Source organism: Cinclus cinclus, chromosome 16 (assembly GCF_963662255.1).
Source record: "Cinclus cinclus chromosome 16, bCinCin1.1, whole genome shotgun sequence".
Taxonomy (NCBI): domain Eukaryota; kingdom Metazoa; phylum Chordata; class Aves; order Passeriformes; family Cinclidae; genus Cinclus; species Cinclus cinclus.
Window position 1 is genome coordinate 15,118,758 of NC_085061.1, and position 27,747 is coordinate 15,146,504.

General features: G+C 46.9%; 1 protein-coding gene across 1 annotated transcript; it reads right to left on the reverse strand.

The window, feature by feature from the left end:
* Window positions 1–270: 270 nt before the first annotated feature.
* Window positions 271–27,747, reverse strand: CARHSP1 (calcium regulated heat stable protein 1). Its single transcript, XM_062503512.1, has 5 exons — window positions 27,721–27,747; window positions 27,485–27,494; window positions 18,052–18,232; window positions 14,069–14,191; window positions 271–1,493 (listed from the first exon to the last, which is right to left on the reverse strand). The coding sequence occupies exons 1-5, from the start codon at window positions 27,745–27,747 to the stop codon at window positions 1,331–1,333; spliced, it is 504 nt and encodes a 167-aa protein (XP_062359496.1). The 3' UTR covers window positions 271–1,330.

Genomic DNA, 27,747 nt, shown 5'->3' on the forward strand with positions numbered 1-27,747 from the left:
CCAGCACAGCAGTTCCTGACCCCACACCCCTGTGCTGTGCCCACATCACACCTGGGAACAGATCAGCTGCTGTGAAAGGCTCAGGACAGGTCCTGACAGCGAGCACCTCTGGGTGAAGCTCCAAATAGACAGCTGAAGCTACACTGTTCTATATAACTGACAAGAGTTGTACATTTTTTTATAATTTTATTTGCAAAGTCAATAAAAATCCACTGTTAGGAACATAACAGAGAAAAAATGCTTCACTTGAAAAAAATTATGGGCCAGGCAAACAGGAACAAAACCAATTTAGTAGCACTACAACTACATGAAGAATCTGGGGAAGGGTGGTCCTATCACATCCTACCAAGCGAATTTGCCAGGGAAACAGATGCAGAATCTACTTCACCAAGACAGCTGAGCCTGTTGAGTAACTCACACAGTATTCAATACACAGGCACCTGGGCAGCACACACCTGCTGTGCAGCAGTGCAGGTGTCCTGCCTGCCCATGGCAGTCAGTCTAGAAGGCAAATATGCCTTGTCAAAATTCAGACAGAGTCAGAGGCTATGAAATATCCACTACTCTACAATTTTCTACCACTTACCTTGAAGCAAATTTAAAGTTGGGATGGATTTTTTTTTTTTTTTAATACTGGCCTATAAAATCTGTTGCTAATCAACCATCAAGGCACCTAAGTAAATTCACAAACAAGCCCAGCTTTACCACTACAAACACCAGTTTCCACACCTGTGCAGCCACACCAATTGCAGCGTTGCACCTGATGGGCACTGGAGCATAACCACCTGATGGAGATTTTCCACCCTGTGGCAGCTGCTCTGTGAACTTCCTTCCATGAGGAAAACAGCAATGAGCACCTCTGTCTGTCAGGCCAAGGCAGTCAGGCACTGTTATCAGCAATAAAGCTACTGCAGCCCTAAGAGGAGCAGCCCGAGGGAACACGGGGCTCACACAACACCCAGGGCTCAGAGCTGTGCTCGACCCTCTGCACTAGAAAAGCTCTCCTTGAAACCTCTCCCCCTTCCCCTGGGCATTTCTTGGAATCAGTTCACAATACAGAAGAAAACCCAAACCTCCCCTCCTCCACCACGCACACAAACCAGGTCTCTTTAAATACATTTCTTGTAAACACATTACGCTTGATTTTTTTTTTCATTAGCATTTGAATTGCCTTTTTTTTTTTTTCCTAATCAGGCCAGCTTTAAAAAATGGTAATTTTGGCCTGCTTCTGCTTTATTGACAATGCAGTATTTCCTCATGTACAATAATCTGCAGCCAGGTCCTGCAGGCAGCTTTGAGCAGAGCCCAGCAGGGTGTTCCAGAGGACACCTCAGGAGCTGATGACGTGCCCTGACCACGTCTCGTGCTTGGTGCCAGGGGCCAGGTGAGTGATCACCACCTCCACTGCCTGCAGCTTCTCGTTCTTGGGAGGGATGGTGCACATCTTGTAGGTGACCTCGTCGCCCGCCACGGGAACGTACTCGCCTTCAATGCTGTGGAGGGAAGCTCCAGTTAGTCATGAATCACACAAACACTCGGTCTCTTTTGCAGCTTACTGACTTTTTTTTTTTTTAATCATAATTGTTATCTTAGATGCTCAAAGTACTTCTGGGATTTTATAGAGCTTGTCGTTTATCAAAGTCTGAGGTTGATTTGGGTTGTTTCGCTGTGAAATCCTATGAAGACACTATAAACACCACCAGCGCCCTAAAAAAAAAATCAACCAACCACAAGAAGTACAAAAGAAAACCCTATAAAACCCACAAAAATCCCCACTCTAATCTGCTTTATGAATACTCAGGTGAGCCCAGGCTTGGACTGAGAACTGTGCACCAGCACATCACTTGCAACAGCACTAGAGGGCAGGGCTGCCACTGGCTGCCACTTGCTCTGGGGATATGGTTTTTAAACAAGAAAGTTCATCTCTTTTTGCTTCTCACTTAAGCTTTTGAAGTTTCAGTTTGGTTTTTTTCCGCATTTTTTCTTTAAAGGAATTGTACCACGCAGTGGCAAGATTTTACCTTTAGGTTACTTCACCATAACACAGTTTGTGGTATGAAATAAAAAAGGAGCCTGAGTGAGATATGGTATCAAATATTTCAAAATTACTTGCTGTGAGAAAAGAGAGTTCTGCTATCCTGATGTGTTAGTCTGCAGAAACACTCAGCCAGCACCCAAGGAGATTTCCAGAAGACTTAGCTGGCCTGCCCCTGAGTGATGCCAAGGGGTGCTGTGCAGGGAACACCTGCACTGTGCATTTGCTACTGCACCTGACTCCGTGTTTGGAATCAGTGGGAGATGCCCAAAGGGCTTCACCTTCTGTTCAGAACAAGGTGCTGATGAAACAGAGAACTGCAAACAGCCCTCCTCACCTCCACCCCTGTGTCTGAGATCAGAGCTTTGTAATAAAAACCCCAGCATGTGCCAGTGAACGCTGGCAGAGATTCCTCCCTCCTGCATGGCCACGAGGCTCTGACAGCACAGAAAATACCACTTTACCTTTCTTTAAATATTCCTACACGAGCCCATGCTCAGCTTCCCCTAGCCTGACAGCCTAGGCTCTACATTTCTCATTGATGGCTTTCAGTGTTTCTCAGCAGAATCTGTATTTGGGAGCAGATCAACACTAATAACAAATTCTACTGAAATTCCTTAATTGCTGTGACTTGCTTGTGAACTCCTGTTACACTGGAGGTAAGATTTGGGTCCAGGAAAGAAAAATAAAAGTGGTCCAGGCCAGAAGTTTGTACTGCATCTCTGAATTTTTAATTTGCCTTTTCTGACAGCACACTGGGAGCATGCTCACCCCACCCAGGAATTTTAGCCCATGTTTCTGTTAACAGCAGGGAACTTTGATATTAGCAGTGCCCTTTATATCCCCTCTCATTTTGTGACCCATTATTCTTAGGGCTTTTCTATCGCAGGAAAGACTGGCAGGACTGATAGGAGGTGAATACATTGGCCCCTACTGCCAGTTCTAACCTCACATCAGAATTTGCTTCTACTCACAGTTCTGCAAACCTCCAGCTTCATCCCCAGCCCTTCCCCTTTGAGGGCTCCTGTCTCTGATCAGGGAGCTGGTGCCAGGCTGTGGTGAAGCAGGAGCATCCCATACCCAGGAACAGGACAGGGAAACCAGGCATATACAAGAGAAGCTAAAAATGACCCCTAAATCAAGACTTCTCCCATGGGAAATCGAAAAGTCATTGTTTGCCAACTGATTGTATCAATGTAATATTGAAAATGCTCCTGTATCTAAATATGAATCTAAAACCTGCTATGAGGAGTTAAAGTTATTCCCAAGGCCTGTGGCTTCAAATTCACGTCCTTGAAACTTCATTTCCCTGGAAATACCTCTACTTCAGAGGTGACTGTGGCCATCAGACCCAGGAGGGCACGTCCTAAGCTGAATTCTTCACAGCAATGCTTGGGAAAATGGGAGCAAATTGAAGGCAGAAGAAATATTTACAGAAAAATCAAGATAAAAGCTCCTTCATCAGACCTGACAGCCCTTTCCAACCCATGCAGGCTGATCTGACTGACCTTTATGTATTCCAAAGCCTCCAGGCCATCCTGTCAGCCCATCCCAGTATCACACTGGACAGGCTCGTTCAAGCTCCCACATCTGACCTTTGTGGTGGCTGTCCTCTCCACTTACTGCCTCCATTTATGCCTCACTTCCCCCAGTTCCAACAGGTTTAAGATGCTTTCAGGTGTGAAGGGATTGCACACTCAACTCTTACTGTCCTTCCAAGAGCAGAAACTAATTTACCTTTTCTAAAAGGTATTTGCCAAGGGAAATTGCCACCAAAGGCCCAGAAGTTTACCTTGACTTTGAAACAGCAGGTTTGCAACAAGGATGCACTAGAGCCAGATGAGAGGACACAAAGGCCCAAGAAGTGACACAGGAAAGGGCTGAAAGAGTCAAACCACAAATGAAAATAGGAACAGCACTTAAAAAAAATGACATCACCTTTCCTACAGAAACTTCTTGAATCTTGAGGAAACTTGATCCTTTGTTAAAAAAAAAAAAAATTAAAAAATTAAAAAAAAAAATTTAAAAATGTTGCTATGCAGCTAAAAACCACTAAAACTAAAGCAGCATCTCCCCTTGATGCAATGCACTGCAGAGCCCCAGGCCCCTGCAGGGAGCAGGAACACGTCACCACTGCACAAAACCAAACCAAACGGATGCCCTGCCCAGGAAGGGAGCTCAGGTTTGGCTGAAACATCCTTTTTTTTTTTTTTTTTAAAAACAAACAGGAACCTTACATGTTTTTAAAAACCTCCTGTAAAACAGGATAAGCCACGGTTAGCAAAATAAACATTTGAAATCTGCAAAAGTAGGTAAATATGGTGAATGCAAAAGGAAAGTCGATTTGCAGTCACCTGAAGCACCAACACAAAAAAACTTTAAGCTCCTGAAAAATGGAGATAAATTAGGTACCACTTGAATATTCAAAATCAAGTGAGGAAAAAGTACAGCTTGAGCATTAAAAAAAAAGATGGGTTTTGTTTTGTTTAAAATTGAAATATGAATATGTACCTGGACAGGTTCTGGTGAGATGTGTGATGCAGGTACGCTGGTAACAAAGTGATCCTGGTTTTCCAAGAAAAAAGCCGAAGTGAATCAGTACACACACACACACAGAACATGTCTAATACAGCACACACTGCAGCCAGGGAGAGGAGAAGCAAAGGCCCAGACTGCAGGACACACTCAGCTGTCACTGAAAGCCACCACATCCCTCAGCCCTTGGGAGTGACTGTTTGGGGCACTGCCTATGCAGCCCCTGGTCTGCCAGGGAAAAAGATAAAAAAAACCCCAAAACAAACAAAATCTTTATTGACCCACCTTTCTTATGCTGAATCATGAGGTTAAATACTCATGTTCCTTCTACTGAACAGATCAGATTATCCCCAGAATCTGCAGAGCCCTAAGACCAGACAGGTGCACTTTTCTCTGCTAGAGAGCATTTCTTGCAGGGTTGAGCATTATGCTGACAGCATCAGATCCTTTCTTGGTTTCACTACTTATCCAAGCTGACACTACAAGTGACTGGAGCTTGTGACAAAACCTCATTCAACCCCAGCATGGCTTCATCTGATCCCTGCTTTGCTGTCTTTCCTCACTTGTGGGGGTGACCCTACCCCACCAAGGCCAGGCCTGCCCTTTGCTCAGCTGTGTATAAAGGTTATGGCCACACAAGCATCTCCAATTTCATTTTCTGCTTTGGCCTTTAAACTTTGCTCCCACGGATCAGATATTCTTTTGTCTCCTGCAGATTTGTGATCACTAGCTATTCTTGGTGCCTAGCAAATAGGAGATCATTAGCTCACTGCCCCCAGAGCACACAAAAAGCAAGGACCAAGGTCCTGGTCTGAAGCCTGAATAGACCTGTGAGTCAACAGTGTCCCCTGGGCAGTGTTTGCCACCAAAACCTGCTTCTGGGACAGACACAAACTTCCTCCAGCCCTGTTATCACTACATGTGATTCTTGGAAGCAGAAACAAACAACATCCAGATTGAGCAGTGCTTCTGGTGGCATCCAGAAAGAACAATATGATGGCACTCGAGGTGATGAGATGGTGGCATGGGAGGCAGAGCCTTACAAGAGCTGGGGGAAGACCATCCAGCAGGAAGCAATTGCCTTAAGCACTGGTCAGGAAATGAACTGGAAAAGATCAGAGAGAGCAAACAGAGTTCTTGGAACAGACTCAGCCTATAACAGACATTCTGCAAACAATGAAAGATGCCTGGAAAATTTGGTAAAGAAAGTTAAACGTGGCATTTTTGATGTTACATGTTGATTAAATAATTTTAGATCTGCATTTTTCACTTGCACCCTACATACACATTAAACATTGATCTACAGGAATGTAGAGATTTGAGATATTGGAGTGCACTTTCAATTCAAAATAATGAATAACTACATACTCAGAAATCTTAAGACACTTCAACAACTTCAAATTCAAGCTAAAACTAGGAAATGCACCCCTGATGTTAGAGTCAGAGTGAGACACAATAGAGTGAGTTTTAGATTATCCAGCAACTCTCATTTCCCAGCTCAGTGCCAGTCTGGTATGGTGGAGCACTTCATCCTGCACTATTTTTAGGGAACTGGGAGGTTATTAGGAAATTACCTAAATAAGGAATGTTCTAGTTCTTCCTTCTCACAGCTGCTATTCATATTCCAGGGCTCCAGTTAAACCTCTTGGGACAATGCCAATGTCATGTGGAGACATTTTTGAGCAAGAGTTTTCAGTGAATTCTGAGCCTTGCTGGTCACCAAGCCTGCCATGGATGCCACCGTGGGGCACTTCCATGGGGCCGTGGGCTCTGTTACCTTCTGGGCTTCTTAAAGTTCATTTAACACCTCAGGACTTGTCTCAGGAAACCTGGGGGTTTTTAACAGCAAGATACAACAGAATAATGAGCCATTGTGAGTTAGCAATCCCAAGTGCCTTCCAATGCTTGCCCCAGCACAGCCAGCAGTGACCTTATGGAGCTGGCTGGCAGCAGCAGGGCTCCCCTGCCCACCAGTCACTCTCGAGACTGGGACAGACCAGTGTAAAGAGGCTCAGACACTGAAGAACCCCAGCAGTTCATACCCAGGGTCTCTGCTCCAGGACTGCCCTGCTCCCTGTGCCGTTGCAAAGAAAACTTCCCAGGAGCTGCACTTCTCTCCCAGTTCAGTGGATGCACCATCCTCTTGCCCAGTTCTCCACTGGGTCATTGGTTTGAATCCCCTCAATATTCAGGGATAGCTGTGGCTCCACATCTACTTCCAGCAGCTAATTCAAGCTCAGGCAGCACAACACATCCGATGAGGAAGGAACAGGAGAGAGCTTTCCAAGGATGCCTGTGTGGGCTCAAAGACAAAGAAGACACATGTTCCTGCAAACAATCCCATCACAGTCCCACCTACTGGGTGCATCTGGAAACCCAAGCCCGGGGCAGCTACATCCTGTGCTCACTAAGCACAAAGAACCCCCCATCCTGGAGCAGCCACTGTCTGCAGTGCCCACTGCCTGGCTGATAGAGTGCCAGCCTTGGCTCTGACCTATTCCGGTTTGTACCATTTAGGGGAAGATTCTGGGAAGACTTAGCTACGATAATGACCACAGCAACCTGACTCTCCTGCATGCATCACTGCAAAGTGAGTTTTCTGAGCCAACTAGAGGGGTGGAGAACCCTTAGGAAAAAAAGATTATCCGTGTTCTATTCATTTCCAAACCCCTCTGGAGAAAGATCTGGAATTCTGCTGCCTCTCCTTCTTGCCTCTCCTTCTTGCCCCAGGTAATCTATTTATTTCAGACACTTCTGCAGCACAGTGTCAGAAAGGGAGCACACCAGGAAGGAAATGTGCTGCCCAAAGCACGTAAGTCATCCACTGTTCTGAAGGCAATTGGAAAGCTGAGATTTGGCTTCCCAGCCTCCCCAGAGCAGTTGGTTGCAGTCAGCAGAAACTATTTTGCTGGTAGTTCACAGAAAAGCCAGAGAGGCCAGAGAAGTTTGTTCTCTCAGCTCAGATTCAGCTCTCAGATAATTTAGAATTATGAGGTAATTTCCAACCCTTATAGTTCTACTCCACCAGAGGAACAGCACCACAGAGAAGCCAGGAGACGTGGCATTAATGCTGTGCACCAAACAGTGATCTGGCAGAAAATCAGAGGAAAGGAAGGAGCATGAAAAGATGATATCTCCATGGACACAAATAGCTCAGAGCCAGCTCCTCGGTGCACAGGGACACAGCTGGGTTCTCCTGCAGGAAGATGCAGCTGACAGAACATGTCCAGCATTGCCAGCAGCTGGAAGGCAACAGCAGAATGGGACCAACCCCACCTGGGAGCCCAGCCAGAGCTCTCCAGTGTTCAGCACTGCTGACTTACAGACACTGCAGGCATAACCTGAGATCACACCACAATGCACAAGTAAAGCACAGCAAGCTCAGGATCTCCCTGGGGACTCAGGGCTGCTGTGTGTCAGTGTCCCTGGGGGAAGCACAGCATCCATTCTCCATAGCCATCATTACCTGGGGTCAGGAATGCAGCCTGAAGGACAGCCTGAAGGCCTCTCTGCAATGCAGCATTTTCCCCTTCAGAGCCAAGGGCTGGCAAACTGCAGAAAACCCACAAGCACTACATGTTTTTTCTCTTTCATTAAATATGCTGGTTTTGCAAAATAAAATATTTTAAAAAACCAGGAGTGTGGTCATTCATCCGTCACTGCTCTCTGGTGAGCCACCTCCTTGCCTTGCCCTTGCAGGTACACAGGCTTCAGGCCAAATCCCAGATAAATGCAAAAGCCTGGAGCACAAACCAGTCTCCATCGTGTGCCTGCTCCCAAAGGCACTGGGGAAGCAGAAGGGTGGGTGCAGGGCTCTAATGCACAACACTTGATGTGCTGCTATGGGCTCCCCACCTTCCCCATCCCTCAGCACCCCAGCTGGGAAGGGAAGCTGATGTGGAGCTGTACAGCCAGCAGTGCAGGGAGCCCCTGCTGCTCTCTGGAACATCCCACAGTTACAGGTGGAACAGCAAGAGAGAGAGAGGGAGGCCACCAGAGCCACTGGTGTCAGTGACAACACACCAGGGAGTGTCTGTGAGAGCTGACTTACTCCTAGGATGGAAGATGGGCCAAGGGGGTGGCATACAGGAGGATAAATCTCTCTCACTGATGCTCTAACACCACCATCAGTTTGGTGGTGGTGGATCATCTTACAGGCTGGTGGAAATGAAAGCATTAACAGTTGTCATTTCACTATTAAAAATGTAATTGTGGGCTTTTTAAAAATTTCACTCCAGGCAAATGAATTTGCTTCCTGCTTTCCTGAGATGTTATCTGGAATTACTATCTGAGCAACTCCTATGCCTCCATGCTTGCCAGCTAGGGGTTTATATTCACTACAGCAAGCATATTTTGTGTTTGTTCTAGAGAGGGGTGAAGTATGAATCTGAGAAAAACAAAACCTTATTCCCCCAAAGAGCCATGACATTTCCCAAGCACAGCTATTTATACCAAGCTGAGAACTGTCTCCAGTAAGCATGAGGAAGCAGGACTCACTTGTACCCAACCAGTTAAAAAGGAGAAGTGGCTCCACACGAGTGTTATCAAACACCAAAACAAATCATCTCTGCAGCCATCAGAGCCACTCGTTAAAACAAAGCCAGGCAGACAAAAAGCACCTTTCAAAAGCTGTGCTGCCATCCAGGCAGACCATGACAGGCTGGAGAGCTGGGCAGAGAGAGCAGGCTCCTGAGGTTCAGCAAAGGCCAGGGGAGGGTCCTGCAGCTGGGGAGGGATAACCCCAAGCACCAGAACAGGCTGGGCTGACCCACTGCACAGCAGCTCTGCAGAGAAAGACCTCAGGGTGCTGGTGGGGCACGAGCTGACATGAGCCAGCAGTGTGTCCCGGGGGCCAGGAGGACCAAGGGGACCCTGGGGTGCACTGGGAAGAGTGTGGCCAGCAGGTCAGGGAGGTGACCCTGCCCTCTGCTCAGTCCTGGTGAGGCACATCTGCAGTGCTGTGCCCAGGTCTGGGCTCCTCAGGACAGGAACAACAAGGAGCTACCAGAGAGGGCCCAGCAGAGGCCACAGAGATGGTGAGGGGTCTGCAGCATCTCTTAGGAGGAGAAACTGCAGAAGCTGGGCCTGTTTAGTTTGGAGAAGACTGAGAGGGGATCTCATTAGATTTAATTATCTTAAAGGCAGTTGCCAAGAGGATGGTGCAAGACTCTTCTCAGTGGTGCCCAGCAACAGGACAAGGAGCAATGGCCATAAACTAAAGCACAAGAAGTTCCACCTCATCATGAGGAAGAAATTCTTTATGTCAAAATTGAGTGGAACAGGCTGCCCAGGGAGGGGGTGAACTCTCCCTCTCTGGAGACATTCCAAACCTGCCTGGATGCATTCCTGTGTAACCTGCTCTAGGTGACCCTGCACCAGATGATCTCCAGAGGTTCCTTCCAACCCTTAACAGTTCTACACACATCTCACAAGTCCAGCACAATAAAGCAGCTTTGTTGCCAGCTCCACTCATAAAACATGTCAACATGTCCACATTCATGCACAGATATGCAGAAAATTTTGCAGACATCAAGTGAAGCTTTTGAAAGCCACATAGAGTTAACCTTTTTTTATTTGGGATAATGCTCTCTTATAGAAATGAAATGCCATCCTAAGCATTGTTATCTTACAAAAAATAAAGAAACTCACAGGAAATAGACATCCCATCCTATGGAAGGCATTTTCACTAAAGTATAGCAGCTCACAGCTCCTCAAAGCATAGGGGAGAAAATAATTTAATGCCTCAAATTAAAGCTTTATGTTGAAAAATCATAATAATCTGCAAGATAGGCAGCTGGTCCTAATGCTTAAAAGCTTCACTAATCATCACAGCTTAGTGATGAGCACAGAGGAACAGTCTATCTTAGCGAATCCAAACTGGCATAACCATTTTATCCAAGTTCCTGAAATCCCAGCTTTTGGGAAGAATTCGGGAGAAACAATCCGCTTTCGTTTCATGAGTAGATGCCTGTACCATACTGAGACAGTGAACACACTAACATCTCTCTCACACTCAGATTTAACTGAATAAATAGGTGGAAAAGAATCACTTGATAAACATAAGGAGGATCTCAAAACTCACACTGTGCAAACCAGAGTCACTGGAGTCCCCTTAGCCACAGGCCTGGTTACAGAATGCTGCCACAAAAAGCAATTCCAGTTAATAAAGAGCAATCTATCAAATTGACTGTGAAATAAACTGAGAGGCATTACTAATTTGTCCTTCCAGTGTTGCCTTGCATCAGAATTAAGACAGTGATACCATCACCCTCCAGCACTAAAAGCTGTTTCCAACAACTCAAATATACTCCAAGTAATTAAAGAACACAATGTGCTGAAACCTTCAGTATATCAATAATAGCACTTTTCACTAACAGGTTGAGGCAGAAACACCAGCTATTTTTGAACTGAAACTCTGAGACAGTACCTACATGTGAAACATTTAAAACAGTGGCCCATTCCTGGTACAATAGAAAAACTGCTGTTGGCTTCAGGAGAGCAGAATTGACCTAGAGAAGGAGTAGAAACACAAAACACTTCAGTCCTACAGAATCCATATGAACTAACCTTGCCGAGATGTTTCTGAAGGAGCAAAGAAAAGAGTCTTTGAACACACAGCTTCTACAAGAAGAAGGGCATGGTTTGCCTGCTGTGGAGGTGGGAGGGGAAGTGAAGGTCCATACTGAAAGCCAGGTCAGGCAAACACCAGAAAGGGCTCAGAGCCTTTCTCAGAGCTCGAGGCAGGAAGAGACCCCAGGGAGGCATGGGACCCTCAGCACTGGAGCTGCTGCCCACGGGCTGGGCAAAGCCTCTGCCAGAAAGGCACAGGTGCCTCCCAGCAGTGGGCAGGGCACAGGAGGTCCTCTCCAACCTCGTCCCGCCGCACTGCAGGGACAGCACAGCATCGTGCAGCACAGCACACGGAGCCGCTCCTGGCGCCAGCGCTGCCTTGAAGCGACGCGGCTGAGAACAGAGAGAGCCTGCCTGCTCCCGTGGGAGGGCACTGGGCTGGGAGCTGGGCAGCTGGGCTCAGGCCGAGGGGCCAGAGCCTCTCAGCCCCTGCCACAGAGCAGCTCTGTCCCTCTCAGCCCTCACCTGCTCCAGTTTTCCCAGACAAGGGCGGTGCGAGGGCACGGCTGGCGGAGCAGAGAGCCTCCTGCAGCACAAACACACTGAAAACGCAGCAAGAAGAGTGGCTGGCCGTAAACTTTTACAGCTTTGGTGGGTGTTCAGTGGTGCTTTAGGAAGGAGGCAGTGGGTGGTGGGAAGGGGAGGGCAGCGCAGCACATTGAGGGCACGGTTACTCAAATATAGCTCATATATTGATGGCTCCCAGCCAGAGCAGCTTGAGAGAAGCTGGGATCAATACACCAACAGCACAGCCCACGGGAGGGGACTCCTGTCACAGGGGCCTCGCACTGAGCACCAAAAATCACAGCACACAAAGTTATTTTTGTCATGTCATTTGGGACTTCAGCATAGGAGACATATGGGAGTGTTAAAGAGGGAAACAGAAAAACCATCACCGGAGTTTCTACTGACTGCAGGGGAATTGAGGGCAGGAACACCTTGTGCACGCAGAATGAAATCCTGGGTTTGGGCCAAGACAGAAAGATGTGTTGGGCCATAGGATAGGAACCTGAAAGAGCAGTTCACATTTTGTGCAGACAAACAAAACAGCAACCCTAACCAAAAAGTAATCTCCAGGGTTTTAAAAGGAATAATTTCACATAACTGAAGAAAACTTTACTGAACTAATTGGAAGAGAAAGTGTACAGGGGAAAAAAAAAACAGGACCTAAAATAGACAGTTCTTTAAAGGGAATTCATTAGAAGGCTGGAAATTCATGTTTCTGTGAGAAGGTTGTTGTAACTAAACCCCCACAGATCAGTAACTGTATAGATCAGACTAGATGTTCACAGTTAAATTTTTTTAATTGTGAATAGGAAATGCTATTTTTAAGTTATTCAGGAAATGAGGAGAAACTGTGCATTTGCATTAGACAAAAGAGAAAGGGCATATTAAACGACACTTCCTTGGGTTGAACACAAGTCAGACCACTGAGCCTATTTGCACCCATGAGCCCTACAAAGCTTTGAGCTGCCAATGCCCGTGGTGCAGTAGCATTCCAGAAACCTGGAGGAAAGCCAAGTGCTCCTTCTCCGAGGACATGTGCTGTACACACAACCAGGAAAGACAGCCGGGGCAATGTGAGTGGGTTTGGTAAGGCTTTTGTTGACTTACCACTGGATTACCACTCTGAACAACAAATAAGGATTATACAGCTTCAATACTGAGAACAGTAGGTAAAATAAAACTAGTGATAGATCTAGAAGAGGTTACAGGAGAATAAACATCGAGCAGTCTTAACACACACACCCTCAAGAGACCAGCAGCCCCAACACTGGTCAGCATCTCAACCTAGGAACAAACATCAAAATTGCCCATTAAACCTTGCAGATTAGCCAAGCCATAAACACCAAGGGCAGGGCAGGTGTGGGGTGTGCTGGGGATTCCTGGGCAGGCAGGGCCTGTCCCAGTGGGATGTGCTGCTGTGCAACCAAACCAGGAGCCACACATCCAGGAGACAGGAATGCAACCACGGCAGGGAATGCCAGGCTGGGACTGGGACTGCTCCAAACTTTGACACTGCAGAGGATGCTGAGGTCACAGCAGGTAAGCAACTCTGCAAAAACTGGGGATAAAGGGCTAATGTGATTATGGGATGTACAAGAAGAGAAACAGAGCAGAACTGGAGGAGATTTTATCTCCTTACACTGAAAGCATGTGTACAGTGCATAGTCTTAAAACGATACTTAAATTCTTCAGTCTCTTTTCTAAGTATGCTGCAAAGACTGGCTTAGACTGGAGAAAAATTCTCAGCAAGGGACTTAAAAAAATTTTATCTGCTTAGTTTATCAAAAGGTAAATTCAAAGGGGGTGGTTCTCTGTGTTCAGGACAAAAAGAGCTGAGGTACTAATGAACCCTTTAACTGAGCAAGCTTTAACTATAAACTGCTCACAACCTAAGCTAGATAAATTCAAGGAAGTAATAAAGTGTGGCTTTTCTCAACAATAAAGGCAATTAACCTTTAGTTTAATAATGGTACAAGCAGTGCAAAGTTAAAGTAATGAATTTTCAGTGTTATAAATCTTTACATTAAAACTAGACACTGCATGGAATATTTGCTTCAGGTGAATGCCAGTTTCTGGGTCTGGGCAAAACTCATGTCTTATTCTAAGAGATTCAAGGATCATCTTCTAGTTTTTAACTTTACAGATTTATAATAATACAGGAAAAGAACTGCATCATCTAATGCTGCCAGTAACATCTGCATAACCCCTTTACTGGAGTAAGGGTGACATTATAAACCAGCTTGTGCCTGAAACGTCAGAGGCGTTGGGTGAGGAAGGCAAAGCAGAGTTGCAGCATTCCTTGGGCACACACACACACACACACAGACAGACGCACAGACAGACAGACGCACAGACACTCACTCTGAGATGTGCACGAAGATGTCAGGGCCCCCATCTGCAGGGGTGATGAAGCCGTGGCCTTTGGAGCGGCAGAAGCACTTGCAGACCCCTCTGTAGACGGGCCCCTGGGACGCTCTGACCGTGCTGCGGGAGGAAGCACAAAGAGCAGGTCAGGGCTGAGCGCGCTGCACTGCCACCAGAGCACGCAGAGCGAAGGCACAGGGGGCCAAGCACTCCCTCCCAGCCAGCACGTCGCCCTGCACTCGCTCTCACACACTGCTCTTGGTCTGCCTGGGGCCCTTGGAAGGCATGCAGAGATGAAGATGATGTTTGCTAGCACTATAATGCATCAGTTGCCAACTTGAATTCCAATGCTCCATCACTGCGCCAAATTTTCCTCCAGACACCATACTAAATGTAAGAATATTCTACCTTTGATGAGTTTGGGAGTACCAGTGTGCCCCTAAGTGTTGTGCTTTCACAGATTTCACAGAAGTGTGAAGCCCAGCTGTAGTGCATAATAGCAAGACTCATGTCTGAACTCCCCCTCCACTACCATGGGACCTGTATTTTAAAATGAGACACATTTAAATGAGAACCACCTTTAGGGTGACTTACTGCCATCAGAAAAAATTACTTGTCCTGAAAACTGTGTGGTTGAACCCTTTTCTCCATCAAATACTCTGAGTACTTCTGGGGATCCAAATTTACTCAAACACTTCCATTAATGAAAACCAACTGGTTTAGACATATTACAGGGTTTACTCTGAGCACTGCTGGGTCAGAACCTCCTTCGTGCCAGGTGTATCCAGCAGGTTCCATGTTTGAAGAGGATTTCGGTGCAATTCTTCAAACGCAGTGTCTGTGCAACCATTTGGTTACATGCATCATGGCAACTTGGACATCACTGTCCCAAATGTTTAAATTTTACTGAAGTCTAAATAAATTGGTTTTTTAAAATGGTAAGAGCTTTGTTCCTTAAATCAAATTAACAATAAAGAAATGCAGTTGTAAGTGCTAAAGAAGTAAGTCCTCATTAAATCACTTAATTCCCAGCTCTATAAAGCTGTCAACACACCTGACCCCACAAGTGCTTGTTACACAGAAAGGCACTCACTGTCCTAAACAAACTTTTAAAGTTCAATTGCATCTTTCAAAGAAATAAGGCACTACGAGGGATGAGGCCCCCCACTTCCAGTGAACCAAAATTAAATAATAACACTGAATAATAAACCACTGCCTGTCACATTCATCTCTTTATACAGCTGCCCACCTAAAGTTCCTCATGTTTAAAGAGGACACACGCACAAAAAAAATTCAGAGCTATTTTGGTTTTCAGGACAAAAAAATACAGCAAGATTCCTACACTAATTAATGATTAAAGAACTATGGAAGCCAAATAACAAATTCTTTCTTTTTGTAAGGACCAAACTAAGATTAACAGCTGAAAAGATTTACAAAGAGTTCATTATTAACACAGCACTGAAGCAAGCTAGCTTGGACTTTCTTTGCAAGGGCAACCCCAATTATTAAGTCAATTATATTCCTTTTAGCAATCTACTTCCATCAGTTGTTCCCTGTTCCAGAAGTTCAGGGCATTTGAAGGCTTTTGGTACTGACAATATATAAACTTTTCTTCTGCTCCTCTTCTTTTTCCCTCATTTTGAATTCAGAAGTAGTAATATGAAGCATCAGTTAGACTGCAGTTATTTAAATCCTCATGGATAACTCTGGAAGAAAAGAGCAGGGTAACACTGCAAGAAGCAAAAGGGGAAAAGCACACCAAGCAGAGTAAGGGACCCAAAACAGGATGGCTGTGGGGCTGAGAGCTTACTGCCACGGCATTCATTCAGTGCTGCCAGACCTTCTCATCCAGAAATAAAAGGCTGGGGCAGAAGCTTCACAATATACCCTGATTCAAAGGCTCTGAGGTGAACAAACAAGGCCAGATTGCCTTCTTCAGGTCAGCCCCGCACTGGGAGACCCCTCACAGGCACTGGGAAATCTCTGCACTGGCCAAGTCTGGTCAGCCCATCCTCTGCTGCTGCACTGGGGAGTTCCCTTCGGACAGGGCTCACAGGAGCCTGCACAGCACCACGGGGCCCCAGGACAGCTCTGGGAAAGCCAGCTCTGCTGAAAGACCACTACCCCAGATAACTACAGAAAGCAACACCTCCTTTGATGGAAAACCTCTTACAAAAAACCTTAGAGAAAGAGACCAGGGTCACACTCTGATAAACAGCATATTCTTTAGCAAGTCTATCTGAGCAATCTTGAGATGAAGATATGAAAGCTGAATAAGAAAAAGAAACAAGGAAACACTTTCCTCTGAAAAATGATGGAGTATCCCTAAAATGTAACCTTGATGACAGTAGCACACGTGTCAGGAGTAAAACACCTGAAAGTTCCAGTGAGGTTTAGTCCAGCACTTCAGGGCAGTGAGAAGAGAGACCTCGCCATAAAAAAAAAAAAAAAAAAAAAAATTTAAAAAAAACAAATCTGGATCTGAGAAGGAAACACCAACAGGAACTGGTCCTGGAATCCACAACCCAAAGTCAGAAGTGAAGCAAAGCCTCAGACAAAGAACTGTTTTGAAAAATCTTGATGTATTTTCCCCTCCCTGTAAAACTCTTGTCTTAAAGAGCCAAGAGACTCTGAATGCCCTTTGTTAAAACAGAATACTGACAAAGTACAGGACATTTGGACTAAAAGTCTAAAGGCATCATAACTTCTTAGAGAGGAGTAATGCCCCAAAGCACCTGCAGATACAAGGATCCCTGCAGCCCAGAGCTCCTTAGCTGTGCAGGAGCTGGAGCTGTGGCCGTGCCCATGGCAGCAGGATCCCCAGGAGTCACTCACACTCAGGGTGTGCAGCCCTCACTCACACTCAGTCAGGGTGTCCAGGACTCACTCACACTCACTCAGGGTGTCCAAGCCCTCACTCACTCTCACTCAGGGTGTCCAGGACTCACTCACACTCACTCAGGGTATCCAAGCCCTCACTCACTCTCACTCAGGGTGTCCAGGACTCACTCACACTCACTCAGGGTGTCCAAGCCCTCACTCACTCACACTCATTCAGGGTGTCCAAGCCCTCACTCACTCACACTCAGGGTGTCCAAGCCCTCACTCACTCTCACTCAGGGTGTCCAAGCCCTCACTCACTCACACTCACTCAGGATTCCCAGCCCTCACTCACTCACTCACTCACACTCAGGGTGCCCAGCCCTCACTCCCTCACTCACTCCCTCCCTCCCTCCCTCCTTCCCTCCCTCCCTCACTCAGGGTGCCCAGCCCTCACTCACACTCAGTCAGGGTGTCCAGGACTCACTCACACTCACTCAGGGTGTCCAAGCCCTCACTCACACTCACTCAGGGTGCCCAGCCCTCACTCACTCACTCAGGGTGCCCAGCCCTCACTCACTCACTCTCACTCAGGGTGCCCAGCCCTCACTCACACTCACTCAGGGTGTCCAAGCCCTCACTCACTCTCACTCAGGGTGTCCAGGACTCACTCACACTCACTCAGGGTGTCCAGGACTCACTCACACTCACTCAGGGTGTCCAAGCCCTCACTCACACTCACTCAGGGTGCCCAGCCCTCACTCACTCACTCAGGGTGCCCAGCCCTCACTCACTCACTCTCACTCAGGGTGCCCAGCCCTCACTCACACTCACTCAGGGTGTCCAAGCCCTCACTCACTCTCACTCAGGGTGCCCAGCCCTCCCTCCCTCCCTCCCTCAGGGTGCCCAGCCCTCACTCACACTCACTCAGGGTGTCCAAGCCCTCACTCACACTCACTCAGGGTGTCCAGGACTCACTCACACTCAGGGTGTCCAAGCCCTCACTCACTCTCACTCAGGGTGTCCAAGCCCTCACTCACTCTCACTCAGGGTGCCCAGCCCTCACTCCCTCCCTCCCTCCCTCCCTCCCTCCCTCAGGGTGCCCAGCCCTCACTCCCTCCCTCCCTCCCTCAGGGTGCCCAGCCCTCTCTCGTACTCACGCAGAGAAGGTCCTGGTGCGGCGGGTGGGCAGTGGGCTGGGGATCAGGTAGCCCCTCATGGGTGACGGGGAGCGCTCCCGGGGCCGGCGGCTCTCGGGCAGGTGCAGGGAGCTGGGCGAGGGCGGCGAGGCAGGGCACTGCTGAGAGCAGGAGGAAGTGGGCTCAGAAGACATTCCCGAGCCTGAGAGGAGCCTGGAGGAAGGAAGAGATCTGATTTAGCCCAAAATTGGACTCGTCATAAAAGTCATAAAGACTTGCGATGGTGATTTTGTAAGAGCGTGACTCACTTCCTGCAGACGTACGCACGGACACAGTTCCACCACAAGCCCCTGCTCTGTACGAGCGAGCTCGCGTTTTGTACAGTTTATTTATTTAATTAATATTAATATTGATTTATTATTTAACGTCACAGTTTTGTCAGCTGTACTAGGAAGCTCTACTGCAAACAGATTACTCCATAATGAATGCATTTGTTCACTCCTGCCTCACTCACAGGCTCTTGAGGCACAGCTGAGCCCAATTCTTGTTTTTGTTGTGCCCCACACACCTCCCAGACTGATGGGCTTTGGTCACAGACAGCACAGAGGAGCTTCTGCATCTGTATACATACACACACTACAAGAAAGAAGCCCTTGAAGAAGAAATTCTGAGGTAGAGCTGCACCTCCACTGCTGCAGGTTGGTTTTGCTGTGTGATCACCATAACTCCGTTGCTGCTGCTCACTTATTAACACAGCTCTGTCAGCTCATAACACCTTCATCTTGACTGTGAGAAGAGAATCAGAGGAGTGTTCCTTAATTCCCTTCAGACTGAGCCAGCCAGTTGATTTACTCTGCCTGAGACAGGAGCACAGACAAAGCTGGGAGGCAATGGCCAGCCCTGAGGACCCCTCCTGCCTGGGGAGATCTGGCAGTGCCAGCAATCCCCTTTGAGAGGTCTGAGTCTGCCACAATCTCCCAGCAGCTAGGATGCCAATAGTCCACATCATTCAGACCCCCAGCAGGCTCAGGTTTGCTCTTGTTCAGGTCCTACAGCAGAGGAGGGAGAGGATCCCTTCTCAGCACACCAACAGCAATACATCTTATCACACAACAAGCACAACTCCCAGAATCCATGCAGAGAGCAGGATCAGAAACAGCAGCACTCTACACACACAAGTGCATGGCTTAGAGCAGCAGTGGCAGAAATAAGAGGAAATAATCAGCACTGCTCTGATATTACTATGTAAGTCCCCAGCCACACTGAAAGGGGAAGATATGTGTGCAAAAATAACCAATAACCCACTACAGTCTTTCTTAAGAAGACTAAAAATATCTGGTTATCTGGATGAGTTAGCAAAAAAAATGCAGCGATCTGAGTCAAGAAAATATCATGAAGGCAAGAAAAGCTGCCTTTAAGACCAATAGTTTAATTGAACTGAAATCTCTCATATCCATTATGCACCCTCTTCTTGACACCCACAGTCCCCAGCCCATGAATTATGGAATGGATCCTTCACACGACATTTGAAAGATGCAGCCTTCTTGTCAATGACGAATCCATATTATTTCTTCCTGAAAATAAAAACTAAAATTAAAAAGGCTTCTTAAGAATGAAGTCACCAGGGAACAAAGGCTTTTGTCTTTAATTGCTCGGGGTGCTCAGAAGATAGAAGTGAATAGTAGTCAGTCATACTCCCTCCTCTACCAGCTTGAGCTTTCCTCACTGTTCTCAAGAAGACACAGCTGAGAACAAAACCCCAGCTTTAGGGATGGCATTTCAAATATGGATGGCATCTGTCACCCATGAGCTAATGCCCAGTGTCACAGCACAGTGTTCAGCTCAGACCAAGATGATAACAACAAAGTGCTGGGATTTTCCAAAATTCCTCCTCAAAACAGATCTGCTGTACTGTCTGGTAGAGAGGAAGCCTCAATTTGCTAAAGATCTCTTTCGGACACCTTGCTTTCAAGGAATGTGTTTGACACAGCAGAACCATAGCCCTAGTAAGTCACAGGAAAAATAAGAGCAAACAATTAAAACCACATTCTGATAACTCAGCACACACAGGCTGGATGGCTTCTGCACAAGTGAAAATGCATCTTTCAGAATCACATGCTTTCTCTCCTCATCTAAATATAAACCAGCTTGTCAGGTGGCAAGCAAAATGCAGAGTATTCACCCATCTACTGCAATACAACCACAGAGTGCTGCCTGTCCCCTTCCTCAAACAAGGCTAGAGAAGCAGGAGAACTTTCCCCCCTTTCTTTAGAACACAGATGAACCACAAAAATATTTACAAATAAAAAAGACTAAATGGAGTAAGAAGTGTGCTACCGTATGCTATTGTTCCCATTTATATTATTCTGGTGCCCTCTGCCCATAAACATAAAATAAAACAGCAATGTAGAACATTCAGTACCATTTCACAAATACCCTTTTTGTTGTCTGCCCACGGCAAAGGCAGGTGAATAGCCTCAACTCTTATCATTTCTATTACACGAGTCCTACACTGTGCTCAGAGCCGGGTGAGAGCTGACCCAAACCCAGAGCTGGGGGAGAGCTGACCCAAACCCAGAGCTGGGGGAGAGCTGACCCAAACCCAGAGCCGGGTGAGAGCTGACCCAAGCACAGAGCTGGGTGAGAGCTGACCCAAACCCAGAGCCGGGCGAGAGCTGACCCAAACCCAGAGCTGGGGGAGAGCTGACCCAAACCCAGAGCTGGGGGAGAGCTGACCCAAGCACAGAGCTGGGGGAGACCTGACCCAAACCCAGAGCCGGGGGAGAGCTGACCCAAACCCAGAGCCGGGTGAGAGCTGACCCAAACCCAGAGCCGGGTGAGAGCTGACCCAAACCCAGAGCTGGGGGAGAGCTGACCCAAACCCAGAGCTGGGGGAGAGCTGACCCAAACCCAGAGCTGGGGGAGAGCTGACCCAAACCCAGAGCTGGGGGAGAGCTGACCCAAACCCAGAGCTGGGGGAGAGCTGACCCAAGCACAGAACTGGGTGAGAGCTGACCCAAACCCAGAGCCGGGTGAGAGCTGACCCAAACCCAGAGCTGGAGTCCAGCCTTGACTCCCCTGCACCAGGCCAGCACCAGGCCAGCAGCTGTGCCCGGGCTGCAGCTCAGCCTGTGTGGCTGCTGTGTTGCATCTCTGCACACGAGGGTGCGTTGACTCATCCCTCTGCCTCTTGGGCTTCTCTGACAATTTTATCGATCAGGCACGATGAGAAGGATCGGAGCCTGAAGGAGCAAGTTTTACCATGTGCGTACAGCAGGATGTCAGCAGCTGCTGCCTCCCGTAACCCTCAGCAGAAGATCAGCTCCTCTGGACCTTTACAAAGGTGCAACTTGGCTCTTTCTGTTTGTGCTGGTGTGTTTACTTTAGAGGTTGTTCAAGCAGGAATTATCTCGTTTCCCTTGGCAGCCCTCCCGCACGAGCAGAGATGCTCTCCCCGCTTGCAGCACAGCTGGAGGCTGGGCAGTGTTGACGCAGGAAGCCTACAGCAAAAAACTCAAAACAAAACAAAACCCACGCCCCAGCCCGCCCAGCCACCTCCTCACAAATGCTTTGACCTCCTAAGGCAGTTACTAGCAGTCTTCAGAGATGTTTTTCAGGTGTTTTCCTGAGGTCTGAACTGACTCCCTGTAAATGAAGGGGAGCCCCTGGGATGACAGGCTGAACAAACTCACCGTCCTACATCTCTCAGAAGCCCCCTACATCTCCCAACCCACTTCCATTAGGTTTTCCCCTGTCCCTCCAGCCCAGCCATCACTCTCCCCTTGGCCATGGCAAGGACAGCATCCCTGGGTACCAACCCCAGACAGCACCACCAGTGCACCCACCCCGTCCTGCCAGGAGCATCCATCCCCCTGTGCCTCCTGAAGGCAGCCAGCACCGCCCAGCAGTAGATCAGCACTGCAGGAACCCAGCAGCCTGAGATCCCAGCCCGGCCAGAGAGCAGGGGCAGCACAGACAGCATCTCTCTGCTGCCCGAGCCAGCAAATCATGTGCCTGTGGGGATTTACAGAATGAATGCAACGTGACGTAACGTGGTGATGTTTTCAGGCTCTTCAAGGAACTCCAGCCACATGCCACGTTACCCTGAAATCTCCCCATATTTCAACATTCATCATTTATCTCTCCAATGTAATCCTTTTTGAAATATTCATGTTTAGGAATGCACTGAGTTGGAATATAAATAAAATAAATTACAGTCGCATCATGGCAACAATAGATTAATTTAACATTTCAAAGCAAAAATATCCTACTTTTTTACCATACCTTTTTTAGAAAAATTGGCCAATGCGTACAGAAAGAGACCCCAAAATGTCATCTGTAACAAGTGACTTACAAAGCACCTGTAACAAATGAGCTACAAAGAGCACAATACATGCAGGAGAAATTTCTGAAATTCTCTATGAAAAATAACTTTAAAAGCTATTGAAGAAATAAGGTTGGGGGTATATAAATGCCATCATAATTTCTCTATAGATCTATACGTCCTATTTCTCTTACTAAGAATACCCTAAAAATAGCAAGCTTGGGAAAGTTATCCTTTCTGACCAGCATAACATTATCACAGAAATCTTGTCTCACTTCTAATTAATGCAAATGCCTGGATATGGCAGGGTGACAAACTCCATGAAATCTCTCCATCTATGAATTATTTCTTTTTCACATCACAGACTACAACACCTCCAGTGAAAGGGCACAGAGCTCATCTCCAGGGAATGTTGCTCTGCATCCTTCAGTGCTCCAGCATGGAGAAAATGCTTTCTCTGGCCTCCTTAGTCTGGAAAGGATGCTGTCTGGAGGAGCTGTTTTCAGATGGTACAACAGTGGTCCATGAGCAGGACAGCAGTGGCTATGTTTGCCTGGAAAACGAGGATTTTTCCTAAAGTCAGAGCAAAGCTCCCCAAGAGCAGCTGCTTTCAGATGCAGGTTATGTATGTTCTCTTTCCTTTCAATCTCTAAAAGGAATCTGAAAAATATGTCTGAAAGACAAATGGAAATCTGATTGTCTTCTGGGCTTTTCCTGGATTTAGAAACAACACCAGAAACTCCTCTTATTTTTTTTTTTTTATTTTCACTTTTGAATGTCCTGGTTTCCAAATTCATTCTGTACAGCTGCTGCATTTCTTTCCTTCTCTAAGGAAACTGTGCAGATAAACCCCTCAGCTTCACCTGTTCTTCTGCTGACACCTAGAAAACCTCAGCAAGAAAATTCACAGCCCCTTGCTCCTAGTTACTGGGAGAGTGAAGGCACCAGGACTCCCTGCTCTGTGCCCTGATAAAAGTGAGGGGCTAAGGGTATCCCCAATCCTACAGCAGCTCCCAGCTCCTTCTCCGAGGTGCCTGAGCAGCAGCCACAGCACTGCTCCTGCCTGGAGCTCTTTCCAAAGCCCTTTCTGGCACTGGGACCCCAGGACATACAAGGAGCCCAGCAGGGTGAGCACCCCAGCAGGGTGAGCACCCCAGCAGGGTGAGCACCCCAGCACTGCCCCTGCACCATGCAGTGAAGCACTTACAAAACACAGTTACGAAACTGCGGCTGACGAGAGCTTCCCCTTCCAGCTCAGTCTGCATGACTAACTTTCCACAATTAATACTGGTATTTCAATTAGCACTGAAACTCAGAGGAGTTGCAACACGCGTGTGACATGTCACAGAGGATTATGGTATAAGCATGAGGCTCTTGGAGGCTGCAGAGAAGTGCCCACACACTGGAGGGATTTGTCAGTTCATGGACACCAGGACATTGCCCAACCATGTCCAGTTAAAACCTAATTGTAAGGTAAGCAAAATACAACAAGGAAAATCCCTATAGCTTGTTTCGGCGTACAAATTAATTTGGATTACGACAGGGTTTAGTTTACAAACAACAGCAGCTATTTCCAAGCAGTCTCAGCACTGAGCACTTTGTCCCCAAAGGCTGGAGATGCCCTTCTGCTCCTGCAGTGAGCAGTGTCTGGGTCTGAAGGAAATGCTGCCCGGGCAGCACGAGCCCACCCTGCACAGCAGAGACCACAGAGAGAGATGGGGTGGAATTTGGTCATCAGCAGCCTATAAAGCACTTTGATAGAGACAAGGACTTCCTGCAGTCCCATATTTTCCACTGTTCATGAAAGCTGATGGGTACACTTGAAAAAACCCAAAAAGTTTAGGTGAAGGAACTGAGTGGTTAGTCAGGTTAAGTACTTGTTTTGACTGGTTTAGGATCATACTGAAGGCTATATGGTGATACCCTATGGCTCATTTTATCAAAAATACAGAGAAATCGGGATCCTCTTCGCTGGAAATCCAGTATTTGCCACGATTCACAAACTTGTTGCTCCAAAGTGCATGGAGCAGACCTAGCCAGGGTCCCTCACTGGTGAGCAAGCACAGGAGGCTGTAACCAGGTGTCCTGTCAGCTGCCATGGGGACAGCATGCACCTGGGCTTGCTCAGAGTGTGCACAATCACATGGGAAGGATCAGGTGCCATCCTGCCTCTTGTGATAAAGTACTTCAGCGTGAGCAGAACACAGCAGCAGCCAGTGGTAAGGTAACTTCCTCAGGACAGTGCTGGAATGGCATGGAGCTGTCCCAAGACTAGCACAAATTCCCTCACACTCTCTCACAGAAGTCCAAGTCTTCAGTTTGTGCATAAAACCTCACTTATCCAACTCCTTTTGTTTAAAAACAGATTGCAAGTGGTGGAGAACTCTCTGAGTTTCTCAGAAACTGCGAGCCTGGACAAGCAGTGATGGGTTCCAGACAAGCATCTCCTCTGGGAGCTCCTCCCAGGCAAGGATGAAGATGATGGTTGAAGATGATGGTGGTAACAAGTGTTGCCCAGTGGCTTAAGTTGCTGTGCACCTATAGTATTGGCAAATGTGATCAAGTATTTAAATGACAGCAGGAAAAGGAGGGTTCTCACCTGGGCAGGACACCACAGCCTGTCACCACCCAAACAGGTGGGATGGGCTGTCACACCCATCCCTGTGCAGCTGATGGCCCACAGCACATCCAGAGGCACTGAGGCAGCTCCAGCCTGGGGTGAGATGCCCAGCATCTCGCCTTGCTTTTGGTCTGCCAGCTGCTTTCTGTGTGAGCTGCCAGGCTGCAGCCCTGGCTGTTCCTGTGGCAGCAGAGACACCATGGCCCAGCACAGCCCAGATGCTCCCAAAGCCACTGCCAGCCACCCCTGCTGTGCCAGAACCCGGGGCAGGAACACAGACACCAACTCCCAAAGCCCAGCTCCAATCCGAGTGCCAATCCAATCCCTGAAGTCAAGGACACAACTGGTCACCTGCAGGAGCAAGTGTTGATGTCCCAGTCTTCACACAGCTGTGGCTGACTTCACACAGGGAAGTGTGAAGGGAGATCACAAAGGATCCTTGCAATAAAACACCAGGATGACTTGACTTGATCCAACACTGGTAGCCAGGTGTGTCTGCCTAGGTCAGAGTTAAAAATAAGGAGAGTGCACAGTGGCTTACTCTCAACACCTTTCCTGCATGCTCATTTAAAGAAATGGCAAACTAAAGGTTGCATAGTGGTATTTATAACCTCCTATGAGATTTTTCAGGCCCTTCCTGAGCTCATACAATCTTTAACCTCTGCAGCATCCTGTGGCAAGGAGTTCCACAGCTTAACTGCCTATGAAAAACAGCCTCCACTCCTTCTAGTGGATAGTGAGGAGAGGCCCTTTTTACAGGGAAATTAAAAAAAGGAAAATGAGACCAAAAGGCAACAGCAAATTAGAAATGGAGAAGGAAGGGAAAAGGAATATATAAAGGAACAAATGGGAAAAACCATTAGCTTAGAGGAGCACACTAGAAAGGGTATACAGACATTAATAAATCAAACATTAAATTTTCTAACAGAAAGGACATAAAGAGGGTAGAGAGCAAGAAGAGTTACAAGCTGTTTCTGGTGTTCTTGCCCTCCCCCCCACTTTGAATTTCCAAGTACAAATGAAAAGACTTACACCCTTTTAAACAAAGCACTCCCCAATTTGTCATTTGAATGGCCGCCATTACTCTTTCTTAGACAATAAACCCTACTAGTATCAAATATTTCTGAAGACTTAGCTTTGTCAACAAGTTAGCTGGTTTGGGCCAGAATGCAGATATCATCTGTTCAATGTTTTATGGTCCCCAGCACAGAACCATTGTGCTGGTCACTCCAAGTTCCTGCTGCCTTCATCACTCCTCCATTAGCCAGGGCTGGAAATGGGTTAGCAGAAGCAACACTTCATAAATCTCATCCTAAAATTGTTAACGTGCTCAGTCACAGTGAGCTGATGTATTTCCCAGATAAAATACAATATATGGTTAAACAGGGAACTTTCTGTCCCTTCTAGTGCTTGCTCTTCAGCTTTGGAACCCAGGTCTTCCTTAGTGCTTTTCTAAGCCTGAAGCTTTCCCTCTGCCATTGTTTCCATGCTGGAGCATCCCCTGTGAATTTTTTCCAGGATTTATTTCATATTGGCAGAAAATATTTATACCAAAACATGAAAATCTCTCATATGTCTTGTGTCTAAGCATCTTAAGGCTCATCTACAAGGCAAATGGGTTATACAGTGTCATACTATTATAAGGAAGCTATACATATGTAAATCCCTAGGCACTTTTGAAAAGTTCTCCCCTTTTCAGCCTCCTCTCACATCACAAAACTTCAAGCACAACTGCAGTTAAGTTTGTTCATGTGCAGCTTTGAGCCTTTTAAGGCTACTGAAATCCCCTGAAATATTTATGTGGCTCAAGTATTGCTCAGAACAATTAGTTCACTGTGTTTCCTCCCTAATCAACATTTTCAACAGGGGAAAACAGTTCACATTACAGGCATCTATAACCATGGACATTTATGAGGCATAAATGTACTAGCAAAGAAAAAAAGTGAATCCTCTGAGGGTATTTCATCTGCCAGCATTCTAGCAAGAAGGCAGCTGGCAGGGTACAGCCAGAAACCCAAAAACACCTTGATCCTCACACCAGTTCTGTGAGGCACCCAGAGACCCCAGACGCCCTTTTGGACAGGCCAGGCTCTACTTTCTGGTTACCCCAATGCACAGGGCAGTCCCACTCTTACTGCCTGACACTTTCTGGGCATATTTTTAAGCATCCCAGGCTAGTAACTTGAGTCTATTTCAAGTAGATCACTCAGAAATCAATTAAACATAAGGTTTGTGACAGAGACAGAATTACAAACCTACAGCTATGTCAATTAATAGCCAAAAGATATAAAATTGACTGAAATAATTTAAGAAACAGTAAATGCTCTGCATCTGATGGGATGACAGACCTAAACTCTAATGAAGAAACTTAAATATATATATATTCATATATATTTAAAGATTACTGGCCCACTTAACAATTACATTTGTTTTTTCTTCCCTCCATTACCATCCCTCAACACAATTTCCAGTCTATCCCACCATGCTGTACACAAGTTTGTGTTTGGGACTCTGAGACCCCTCTCAGTGTCCTCATGCTCCAGCAGGAGGCAAGTGCTCCATCAACACCATTGGTAGAACTAATGGTTACCTCTTAGCTCTCCAGCTGAAATTGCTTTAGTATGTTTAACTGAAGTCTATAGGATAAGAGCTACATAAACATACATGCTGAACAGGTCTGGTTTTTCTTACATAACCAAACAGCTTGTGGAACAGAGAATATGTAAGCAAACATAGATAACCAAACTCCTTGGCCAAACAGAAAATGTTGCAT